At 43.2% G+C, this 12,793-nt stretch overlaps 1 protein-coding gene across 2 annotated transcripts in view; it reads left to right on the top strand.

Annotated features, from left to right (window-relative positions):
* Positions 1 to 12,793, top strand: part of LOC132833714 (MORN repeat-containing protein 1-like) — a 200,164-nt gene that overhangs the window by 16,534 nt on the left and 170,837 nt on the right. For both annotated transcript variants that reach the window (XM_060852222.1, XM_060852223.1), the window contains one exon: positions 3,294 to 3,381. In XM_060852222.1, the coding sequence (XP_060708205.1) occupies positions 3,294 to 3,381 (88 nt within the window). The remainder of the gene's footprint in view (positions 1 to 3,293; positions 3,382 to 12,793) is intronic.

Genomic DNA, 12,793 nt, shown 5'->3' on the forward strand with positions numbered 1-12,793 from the left:
TTGGCAGACTGTTCAGTTGTCTTGAACTGGATAGTCAAGTTTTTCAGTGGGCGTCTGGCAATTTCCAAATGTGGAAATATACTGCCAAAAGATTTTTTGTTTAACTAGACGCCTATTTTAGTTGAAATGTGAAAACATTAAGTTATTCAAATGTTATTAGCATTTTTAACAAATTCTTCATCAGCAAGGCAGTTTCCTACATGTTCCCCTACCCCATTCAGTTTTGATCTTAGTTAAATGTGGCTGGCCAATGTTTGACCCTGGTAAACCACAGCGGAGGCTGATGTTGGCTGCACCTTATGTCCACACACCTGCACTTTCCAACAGAGAGTACTAGATAGTGTTTAGGAGCGGAAACCCTTGCTGATTTTCCTCACTCCCACTTCCCACAAGCCAGCGACATTAAGGCCAATTGTTGGTTCCTCCCCTTCATGCCACTAATTTGGCTGGTGTTGCACAGATCGGAGCCTAAAACCCCTCTTGTCTGCTTGAGTCTGTGCTACACTGAATGAGGCCTTTACTCCAATTGCAGTTAGAGGCCTTGCCAAGATTACTTCTGCAGTTTAATGGGTAGGAGTACATAAAATAGCCATGGTCTGGAGCCAGTCTTGAGGAGAAGGCTTAAACTATCCAAATCAGTTTTTTTTTTATTGCTACCAGTAATACTCCTGCTTTGACCTGCCATTGAGAGCTGTGAATGTCTTCACAACAGGAATGTTACATTGATCGAAGAGTACATTACTACAAATTAAGTGTGCCAGTATAACTTCTCAGAGTCAGTTTATGACCTGAATTGCTTTGATTAGAATTATGTGAGACGCTCCTGAAGGAGATGGTCTTTCCCCAGTTGAGTTTTGGACCAGATGGACTGTAATCCCAGTACTGGCTAAAGACAGACTAAATAAGAGTGGTGTTGTTATCAATGAAGTGTCTGAGTGTTTGTTCTCTTACCTTTTGTGTTGGAGAGATATAAGTTAGAGATTCCACTTCTGGTACCTGAATTTTTGACCTCACTGCAGTACTGAGTGAAGGTGACATTGTCAGAAGAGCTACATTTTGGATGAGATATTAAAACAAGATGAAATAATGGACTTTTCCTGGTGTTCCAGGGAATACTTAAACCCTCAACCAACACCAGAAACACAAATAGACTGTATTAGTGTTGGCAGTATTCACCTGAATGTGAATAAATGAGATTTCACAAGTAATTCAGTTGTTTTCTTTCCATCATTTTTGGTATATGGGCTTCACTGGAAAGGTCAACATGTATTACATATTCTTGATTATCCTTGCAAAAGTGGTAATGTGAACCAATGCGTTCTGTATGGTGAAGGTGCTGTGACTGCTGGTGGATAGGAAATTCCAAGATTTTGATATAGGAAGCTTCTTTGATGAAGGAACAGCAATATACTTTTAGTTTGCGGTAACTGGTGATTTTGAGGGGAACTTGGAGGTCATGATATTTCCACATGTCAATTGACTTTGACAGGTTTAGGATATGCTGTTAAGAAGCCTTAGCAAGTTGTTGCAGTGTAGCCTACAGATAGTAGATGCTGCAACCATGGTGTGCCAGTGACGGAGGGACTGTTTGTTTAAGCTCTGAAACACCATGAAACGTTATTAGGAGATAGTCATAGAGATGTACAGCATGGAAACAGACCCTTCGGTCCAACCTGTCCATGCCAACCTGATATCCTAATCCAATCTCGTCCCACCTGCCAGCACCTGGCCCATGTGCCTCCAAACCTTTCCTGTTCATATAACCATCCAAATGCCTTTTAAATATTGCAATTGTACTAGCCTCCAACACCTCCTCTGGCAGCTCATTCCATACATGCACCACGCTCCGTGTGAAAAAAATTGCCCCTTTGGTCTCTTTTATATTTTTCCCCTCTCACCCTAAACATATGCCCTCTGGTTCTGGATGCCACCACTCCAGGGAAAAGACTTTGCCTATTTATCCTATCCATGCCTCTCATAATTTTATAAACCTCTATAACGTCACCTCTCAGCCTCCGACGCTCCAGGGAAAACAGCACCAGCCGATTCAATCTCTCTCTATAGCTGAAATCCTCCAACCCTGGCAGCATCCTTGTAAATCTTTTCTGAACCCTTTCAAGTTTCACAACATCCTTCCGATAGAAAGCAGACCAGAATTGCTCCTAATGTTATCTATAAATAGAAGTTCTTTCTTCTTTTCCAGTACTTTTCACGACCTTATTTAGTACTTATTTAACAGTTTGAGACTGATTCCACAGAATAAGTGCAGCTTAAAAAGAGAGTAGGGTGAAGGTGGCCAACTGCCATCTTGGCTTTCGCCATTGAGGTTATTGTTGATGCAGTTTCAGCAATAAATTTGTGTACCCTTGACTATTGTCTGTTATTTCCTGAAGAAAAACATTAGGAAAATTTTATAAAGATTTTAAGATAATTGGTAATAAAAGAATTTACAATTAAAAAGCATGAAGTTTACCTCAGTGAGGAAGTCATACCTGGCAGCAAAGCATGGATTGTACTGTGCTTAGCTTAAATGTGAAGTTGCGCCTGCTGTACTGGATCTTACGGTACTTCCTCTTTGTCTCGCTTCGCTTCAGGAAACTCCAGCAGACGGTCTGGAGCCTGCAGAGAACAGATTTATTTATTTTTCTGCACTTTGAGCATACCAACAACAGCAACAGCAAAAAACTTTCCAACAGTAAGTTGGCAGTGTTGCAGCTGCAGCTGAATTGATGTCCACTGACTGTGCCTGCCTCTAATACTTAGCCAGCACTTTCTCTGCCTTTATTTAAAAAAAAATCCAAGTTGCTGACTCATGTTATAGTGTGAATCCGTGGGCTTTATAAATTTCTGGTGACTTCCCCAGTACTCATTGTTTATCTGCAGGCGCAAGAAATGACTGTTGGCTGACTAGTCCACCTAGGGGAAATGGCAGCATTGGCCACTTCCTCCTTACCTAATGTGCCCATTCCAACAGTGATCGCTACATAATGATCAGGGCAAGAACCTTGGCAGATAACCCCATCTCACCCAAGTCCAGGGGTTCAAGGGTCAACAATAGTGCCTTTACAATGGCCACTCTTGGGAACAGCAAAACCCGTCATCTCCAAGGGATTAAATCTCCTGATCTGTACATTTCCGTTTCAAATTGAGTGGTGTGCTGACTGTCAACCGGGGTGCAGGTGGATTAACAAACTAACCATACGTTTTGAGTTTGATGCTTTCAGATGAATCATTTGTGAATTTATTCAAAAGTTGAATTTAAAAATGACTCCTACTTTTCCCTTTTATTTCAGGTATGGGAGCTACTATCAGGGAGATTGGGTACTGGACCAGCGACAGGGCCATGGCATTATGCAGTACGCTGATGGTACTCTTTATGAGGTATTCCTATTTGGCAGTAGATGTCACTGTGAGCAAAGTTTTCAACTCAAAGGCAACACACTGCAGGCTTTAACAATTTGCTGATTTTCAGGAGGCCAACTAAACTTGTAAAGCTGTATGGTTTGTTCAAAAACAAAGTCAAAGAATTACATCACACAAAGTGTTCTAAGTTTGATCCTCTCCACCCTTCTCCCCACACTTAACTGTCATCCCTTCGTAGCCTGACAACACTGACATTTATCTGTTTATCCTTCAAACAGTGACATCATATCTTAACAAAGTGGCTATTCCTTATGTGAGAGCTTTTCCAATGAGCATCAACTTGTTTTTTAGATTAGATTAGATTATTTACAGTGTGGAAACAGGCCCTTCGGCCCAACAAGTCCACACCGACCCGCTGAAGCGCAACCCACCCATACCCCTACATTTAGCCCTTACCTAACACTACGGGCAATTTAGCATGGCCAATTCACCTGACCCGCACATCTTTGGACTGTGGGAGGAAACCGGAGCACCCGGAGGAAACCCACGCACACACGGGGAGAACGTGCAAACTCCACACAGTCATTCGCCTGAGGCGGGAACTGAACCCGGGTCTCTGGCGCTGTGAGGCAGCAGTGCTAACCACTGTGCCACCGTGTTGTTGTTTGGTCATTGAGGATTTCACAGTTGATTTCAATCTCATGCTCATCCACTGTCAACTGTTGAGCTCCAGATAAAGTTAAAAACAATATTTGCATTAATTCCTAATTTGTTTCTAGTTGCTGTGATAGTCTGGTTTCAATGTTGAGTTTAGAATTCCTTCACAAATAATAGAACAATCTCTGTGAAATCTTTTGGCTCATCAAATTCAAATGGAGCTTACCTTGCTCAAGCAAGTTATGTTGCCTCTGTTCAATCCACAAGATTGCCAGAGTGGCTTGTGGCTCAGGTGACATAGGCTGGGTTCCATAATTTTACAAAAACAAAAGCCTGAGCCACTTGTCACTGTTGAACCCCAGTCTGGTGTGAGATCAGTTAATGTAGCACAGTCTGGGGATGAAGTGGTACATTCCCATTCAGTACAACAATAACACAGTCCATTTACAGTACTGTGCAAACTTTCAAGTTTAAATGTTTAATTCCGTCAATTGCAACTGTTCTTATAAGACAGAAAAACTGTGCAACTTTCTTGAATAAATCATAAACCGTTTGAGGTTCCTGCTGCTGCGGTGTGCTAATTGAAATGACTCCACAGAGGCCGGTATCCCATCACCAAGTCATCCTTTATTTACACATGGAGAGTTCTTGACACTACCCTGGCTTCCTCACAGTCAGCTCTCTGAGTGAACAGAATCTCTAATACTCTGCTTATATCTATCAGCCAGGGCTCCCTGATCGGGGCTGTTAACCTGGTCCAATCATGGGAATCCAATCCATCCACTTGGCTGACCTCAGAACAATCACTACAGTAACCTTTTACAAAATATTTTATGGGAAATCAGCCTCACTGATAAGGTTAGCATTTGTTGCCTGTCCCTAATTGTCCTAGATTTGCCAGAAGTCACAGTAATTCCTAATGCTAGAAGGAACTTCCGCTGATGACCACTGCAGTGCCCTCTCAGACTCCAGCTTCACAGGCAATATCTATCAGAAAAAATTCTAACATATGAGATATTGGAGGCTAGCAATGAAAAGGATTGCTCAATACAACAAGCTTCTCTTGAGTTCTGTAGCATCAGATGAAACGAAAGGCTCCATCTGAATTCTATATTTTAACCTTTTCAATGAAGGCTAGTGAATTATAATCAGTGTAAGTTAATATTTCCTTGTTACTTTAAAATGCTGAAGGGTTAACAACAATTCCAAAGTCTCTTCTACAGTAAGTGCTTCTGATACTGGTTTAGTTTTTTAGAGAAGTACTGCGCTGGCATCTCTACTCCTGTAAAAAGAAAGCACCAACCTGCAAATCATTAGCATCGACTGCCACTTTGAAATGTTTGGAAAAGTTAGGGGGCAATCAACACAGCTTCATTTTTAAAGATTGCCTTCAGCTTTTCAAAAGCTAATTGACGTGCTATTGACCATACCGCTTTTGCTTTTTCCTTTAAAAACTGTGCAAATGGTATAGTTAAGAGACTGGAATTATGCACAACTCTCCGGTAAAACCCACATTGCAAAAATCCACATGAGTTCTTGTTTAGTTTTAGGAAGACCTTCACTTACACTGTTCTTGGCAGCAACCTTAGGTACTCTTACTTTTCCAATTTGATTTATTCCATGTGATATCAAAAAAATGGCTGATATTGCAGACCCTAAAAGCCCCGACAACATTCTGTCAATAGGAATCATGAGGGGCATGGATAGGATAAATTGATTAGATTAGATTAGATTACTTACAGTGTGGAAACAGGCCCTTCGGCCCAACAAGTCCACACCGACCCACCGAAGCGCAACCCACCCATATCCCTACATTTACCCCTTACCTAACACTATGGGCAATTTAACATGGCCAATTCACCTGACCTGCACATCTTTGGACTGTGGGAGGAAACCGGAGCACCCGGAGGAAACCCACGCAGACACGGGGAGAACATGCAAACTCCACACAGTCAGTCGCCTGAGTCGGGAATTGAACCCGGGTCTCAGGCGCTGTGAGACACCAGTGCTAACCACTGTGCCACCATGACGCCCATAGACGAAGTCTTTTCCCTGGGGTGGGGCAGTCCAGAACGAGAAGACATAGGTGAGGGGGGAAAGATATAAAAGAGATCCAGTGGGCAACTTTTTCACACAGGGTGGTGCATGAATGGAATGAGCTGCCAGAGCAAGTGATGGAGGCTGGTACAATTGCACCATCTGGAAGGGTATATGAATAGGAAGGGTTTTAAGGGATATGGGCCAAGTGTTGGCAAATGCGACTAGATCTGGTCGACATGGATGAGTTGGACTGAAGGGTCTGTTTACATGCTGTACACCTCTATGACCGAGTGGCTTGCTGGGCCATTTCAGAGTATCAGTTAGAGTCAGTCATATTGCTGTGTTGCTAGAGTCATGTGGGCCAGACCAGTAAGAATTGTAGATTTTCTTCACTAAAGAATGTTCAGGATGAGGTGAGTTTTCAGTATTGATCATACAGTTACTAAAACAAGCTTTATTTTCCAGATTTTCATTAATTGAATTTGAATTTGAATTCCATCAACTACTGTGATGGGATTTGAATCCATGTCCCCAAAGTCTCTGGATTAATAATCCATTGGCATTACTACCATTCACCCCACTGTGGAGTGATAAATGGTTTGGGTGGGGTGGGGGGGGGGTCACACCTTCTGGGGAGTGGTAAATTGGGGGGGGGGGGGGGGGTCACTCCTTCCGGCAAGTGGTAGATGGGGGGGTCACTCCCTCTGGACAATGGTAAATGGGGGGGTGGGGTCACTCCTTCTGGGTAAATGGGGGGTCAGTTTTGTCATGAAGAAATAAATGATGGAGTTCATTCCACTGTAAACCAGTAAATGAGATTTGATGTAGGTTCAGAATGATGGATGGGACTTTACAGCAGTGAATGGGGATTCTCCTATTGTGGGATTGTTAAGGAAGTTTAAGTGCAAATTCCGTTGAGTGATAACTGCAGTGAACCAACACCCCGCCCCCCCACCCCCACCCCACCCCAGTCTAGGCTGTACCGTTTAAAGGAAAGTCAGAGGGAGTAGTTACAGGATGCAGTGCTGGGTTGTAGGATACCATTAGCAAAGCTGTTGGAGGTGGTGACCAAGCTACCCATTTTAGGTGGGGAAAGTTTTGTGCTCTGAGGAGAAGGACTGGAAACATATTGAAGTGTATGTCTGATTAAAATTCAGAACAAATAAAACTTTAATCCTAAATGATTAATCCTGTATAAAATGGTTTAGCAACTGGTTGTTCATAAAAAGTTATTCATAACTTTTCATCTTTAGCTCTGCTTTCAAAATAGAATTCAAAAGATGTGAAACATGATCAAATAACTCTTAAACGGCAGTGTTCTATGGGGAGGAGACCAGTCGATGAAAAATCTGGCTTGGAATAAAATAAAACTTCGGCATGCGAATGGTTAACTCCTACAGGACATTGGATGCCATTTGGCGTCATTGCCCACTGGAGGCTCCAGGCTCCAGTCTCCCCAGACGTCAGTATTGCAGCTGTGTGGAGTGTGTGCAGGCAGGAACACGTTACCTCACCATGGCACTGTGTAATGAATGAATTAATTCAGATTCAGTGAATGATAACATCATTTTCCCATAGTATAATCACTTCTCTTTTCACACCATTCACTGGAAATGTGCTTGTATGTGTGCTTGGGAGTTATGAATGTTAGTTTGAATGTTCTGAAATTCTGATGCACTTAAACCTGCCAAAATTAGTAATGTGAGAAGTTAATAGTAAAGGTAACAGTGTCATAGTCCCAGAAGACCATAGGGCTATGCTCTCATTAGAGAGAGACGACTTGTGGTGGTTTAACCTGAAGTTCTTGAGTGAGGGGTGAAGTTGAGAAGGAGTTTTCTTCATGGTAACCTCATCCAATTCGGGAATTGATATCACTATTGTATGTGCATCGCAAACCTACTCAGCTAACCAACCCCTAGTGAGAAATTAATAGGACAATATACTCCAACTTTTGCTGAATGAATTCTTTCTGCTGCACACATCCATGCTGTCTCACCATTCCACTATTGGTAACCAGCTCCTTAGCCACCGAACATTTTTCATTTTACTTTTAATGTTCCTCATTCATATTCTTAAAAGTCATTGTGACTGAGCAGTGTCAGGGGTTGGGTGGGTGAGCACAAATGACGGAATCTGTTACAGGCAGCAATGAGACTGGTGGAGCATAAGCCTTAGTGGTTGGTAGATACAATGGCAGAAATAGAGTGAGTGTGAGGTAATAGAGTGTCGATAGTGGTGCTTGTGCTAGTGGAGTGGGAGAAGGTCATTGACTTTCCCACATTACTGTGCATTACTGCTCTGATCTGGCATAATCTGGAATTATTGCCTCCTGCTAGTTCTGGGAGAGAAGGACTTCCCACCTCTACGCCACCCTGGCCAACAGGACCACTAAGTGCCTATCCGCAAAGTGAGAAGCCAATTTTTCCTTGTCTGCCATGTCCAGGGCAAATGTCAGAAAACTTGCAGGGTGTATCTCTAGACTCTGTGCCAACTTGCCAATCCATTACAGGATGTCTTGGAAGTGGTGTGATGTTCTGGGCTCAGCAAGTGATAGAATGGGGTTAGAATTGCTTGAGAGGGGCAGGGTAGGAAGTTAATGAGGCAGTTTTGGTAAGATTCAGCAAGAAAACGTGTAAGGCCTTATGGAGAGAAATCCACTGTGAAACTTGACAAAACTGACAGTTAGCCAAAAATTTGCAAGACTTAGCCAGAGAAACATGTCTGTTTTTTTTCCCTGTAGCTCTGAGTAGACTACGTGAAGCCTGTAATCCTCTCTTCTTTTGATCATTACAGTATCCTCATATGAAAAGATTGAGAAGGGAAAAAAGCTGTTGAGGCCGTCAACATCCCACTGGTATTTCATGTCCCAACTCTCAACATCCATCCGTCTCCAATATCCTTCACATCACAGCCATTGGAATTTGTCTGTGTTCTAGGTCGTGATTTGTAATGACCCCTTAGATTCAGTAAAATTATCCACACCAAGCCTCCCATTAATATGTGAAGGCAGTCTGTCAGTCTTTCTCATTTTCAGTTTTTGAGCCTCCAGCAGTGCAGTACTCCATCAGTTATTGACTCCAACATGTAGCACTCCCTCAGTACTGACCACCAGCAGTGCAACGCTCCCTCATTATTGACCATCTCACAATGCATGCTCCCCCAGGACTGACTCTCCAACACTGCAGCACCCCCTCAGGACTGACCCTCCAACAGTGCAGTGTTTTCTCGAAATGGACCATCAGGTGAACAGTAGTGAAGGAATTCTGTTCCTTTTGTGGGACAGTGCTGATGCTATCCTGGACTGCAGGTGGGATACTACTGATGGATAGTAGAACAGGTAGAGTAGAGTAACTGAAACTCGTGTGGAAGAACTCAGCAGGGGAGCAGCTAAGTGGCTTTTTCAAGTGTCAACTTACAGCTTTTTTTTGTACATCTACAATAGTGAGTAGAGTGGGTTCCTTTTTGATTTAAATGTTTTATTGAGATCTGTCTCTTGATTAAACATTAAAAATAGAAAAGGTAGGTACTATGTTAACTGGAGTAGTGTTTTATTTTTGGAGCAGTAAGACTCTTCTAGTTTCTGTGTCTGGAGATCATTAAGGTGCAAAGAAAGCCTTTGGTAGAGTGATGTGCTCTTACTGTCGGATGTAGGAGATAAGGCAGGGTTTCCATATTACTGATGATTACGTCTGCAGGAAGTGTTTGGTTGCAAATCCTGTTGGATAGCATGGATCAGTTGGAACGGCAGTTAGAGGCATTGAGGAATTTACAGGAGCTAGGGGTGGCAGTTGGAGGGAGGGAGATAAACCAAAGATACAGTCAGGTAAATGGGTTACACCCAGGAAAGATGGGAGAGGGCAGTAGATCGTGCAGGAGTCTCCTGTGGCTATCCCCATTTCAAACAAGTGTGCTGTTTTGAAAAATGTAGGGTGTCATAGTCTCTCAGGAGAATATAGCACTAATGACCAGGTTTCTGGTACCAAGACTGGCTGTAATGCAATGAGGGGTACATTAGGTTCCAATTGATCAGTCTAGTCAGAGGCACAGACGGATGCTTCTGCAGCCGACAGTGAGACATCAGAATGGTGTGTTGTCTGCGGTGCAAGGATCAAGAATCTCTTTGAGAGGGTGCAGAATGCTCTCCAAAGGTAAAGGGAACACCAGTAGGTCATTGTACACATTGGAATGAATGACATAGGAAGAGAAAGGCATGAGAGTCTGAGGAGAAAATGTAGGAATTTTAAAAGGAAGTCCTCTGGGGTAATATTATCTGGATTGCTCCTGGTGCCACAGAGCCGTGAGGGTAGGAATGGGAGGATAGAGCAGATGAATGTGATGTTAAAAAGTTGTTGCAGGGGAGAAGGATTGGCAGATTTGGATCATTGGAATCTCTTCTGGGGTAGAAGTGACCAGTACAAGAAGGGTGGATTGTACCTGAATCGGAAAGAGATTAATATACTGGCGGGGAGATTTGCTCGAGCTGTTTGACAGGATTTAAATTAGTAGGAACCAGGGTGAGAGAGAGGGGCGGTGGGACCCAGGGACATACTGATGAAAGAGATCAATCTGAAACTGGTACAGTTGAGAAAAGGAGCAAGTCAAACAGTCTGGGAAGGCAGGAACAAAGTAGAGAATGATGTAGGACTGATAAATTAAACTGCATTTATTTCAATGCAAGACACCTAACAGGTAACGTAGATGAATCAGGGCATGGTTGGGAACATGGGACTGGGAAATCAGAGCAATTACAGAGACATGGCTCAGGAATGGACAGGATTGGCTGCTTAATGTTCCAGGGTAGAGTCATAGAGATACATAACATGGAAACAGACCCTTCGGTCCAATTCATCCGTGCCCACCAGATATCCCAACCCAATTTTGTTCCACTGGCCATTTTCCCTCCAAACCCTTTTTATTCATATACCCATCCAAATGCCTCTTAAATGTTCTAATTGTACTAGCCTCCACCACTTCGTCTGGCACCCCATTCCACACCCGCACCACCCACTGCATGAAAAGGTTGCCCCTGAGGTCTCTTTTATATCTTTCCCCTCTCACCCTAAACCTATGCCCTCTACTTCTGGACTCCCCCACCCCAGGAAAAAGATTTTATCAATTATCCCTATCCATGCCCCTCATGATTTTATAAACCTCTATGAGGTCACCTCTCAGTCTCTGACACTCCAAGGATAACAGCCCTAATCTATTCAACCTCTTCCTATAGCTCAAATCCTCCAACCCTGGCACCATCCGTGTAAATTTTTTCTGAACCCTTTCGTGTTTCACAACAACTTTCCGTTAGGTAGGAGACTAGAATAGCATGTGATATTCCAAAAGTAGCCTCACCAATGTCCTGTACAGATGCAACATGACCTTCCAACCCTTGTACTCAATATTCTGACCAATAAAGGAAAGCATACCAAACGCATTCTTCATTATCCTATCTACCTGCGACTCCACTTTCAAGGAGCTACGAACCTGTACTCCAAGGTCTCTTTGTTCAGCAACCCCCCCCCCCCCCCCCCCCCCAAGGACCTTACCATTAAGTAAGTCCTACTAAGATATGCTTTTCCAAAATACAGCACCTTGCATTTATCTAAATTAAATTCCATCTGCCATTCCTCAGCTCATTGGCCCATCTGGTCAAGATCCCAATGTAACCTGAGGAAACCTTTTCGCTGTCCACTCCGCCTTCAATTTTGGTGTCATCTGCAAACTTATTAACTAAACCTCTTATGCTCACATCCAAATCATTTATATAAATGATGAAAAGTAATGGACCCAGCACTCTCCACTGGTCATAGGCCTCCAGTCTGAAAAACAACTCTCCACCACCTCTTCTGTATCCAAATGGCCAACCTTGCTAACCAGTGTTCCATGGGAAACCTTGCCAAATGCACACTGAAGTCCACATAGATCACATCTCCTGCTCTGCCCTCATCAATCCTCTTTGTTGCTTCCTCAAAAAAACTCAATCAAGATTGTGAGACATGATTTCCCACGCACAAAGCCATATTTACTATCCCTAGTCAGTCCTTGCCTTTCCAAATACGTGTACATCCTGTCCCTCAGGATTCCCTCCAACAATGTGCTCACCACTGAAGTCAAGCTCACCGATCTGTAGTTCCCTGACTTGTCTCTACCGCCCTTCTTAAATAGTAGCACCATGTTAGCCAACGTCCAGTCTTCCAGCACCTCACTGTGACTATTGTTGTTACAAATATCTCAGCAAGAGGCTCAGCAATCACTTCCTTAACTTCCCACAGAGTTCTTCCCACAGAAGGGGGGGGGGGGGGAGGGAATGCAGGAGAGGAAGAGGAATGGAATATTTGATTAAGAATAACATTATACCTATACTTAGGGAGGGTATTCCTGGGAATATGTGCAGGGAAGTTATTTGAGTCAAACTGAGATATAAGAAAGGGATGACCACCTTATTCGAATTGTACAATAGACCCCCTAACAGTAAGCGGAAATCGAGAAACAAATTTGTAAGAAGATCTCTGTTATCTATGAGACTAATAGGATAGTTATGGTAGGGATGTTAACTTTCCAACATGGGCTGGGACTGCCATAGTGTTGAGGGCTTGGTTGGAGATGAAAGTGTGTACAAGAAAACTTTCTAATTCAGTATATGGATGTGCCTACTTGAGAAGTGCTAAACTTGATCTACTCTTGGGGAAAATAAGGCAGGGCAGGTAACTGAGGTGTCAGTGGGGGAGCACTTTGGGGC

The sequence above is a fragment of the Hemiscyllium ocellatum genome, chromosome 37, assembly GCF_020745735.1.
Source record: "Hemiscyllium ocellatum isolate sHemOce1 chromosome 37, sHemOce1.pat.X.cur, whole genome shotgun sequence".
Classification (NCBI taxonomy): Eukaryota; Metazoa; Chordata; class Chondrichthyes; order Orectolobiformes; family Hemiscylliidae; genus Hemiscyllium; species Hemiscyllium ocellatum.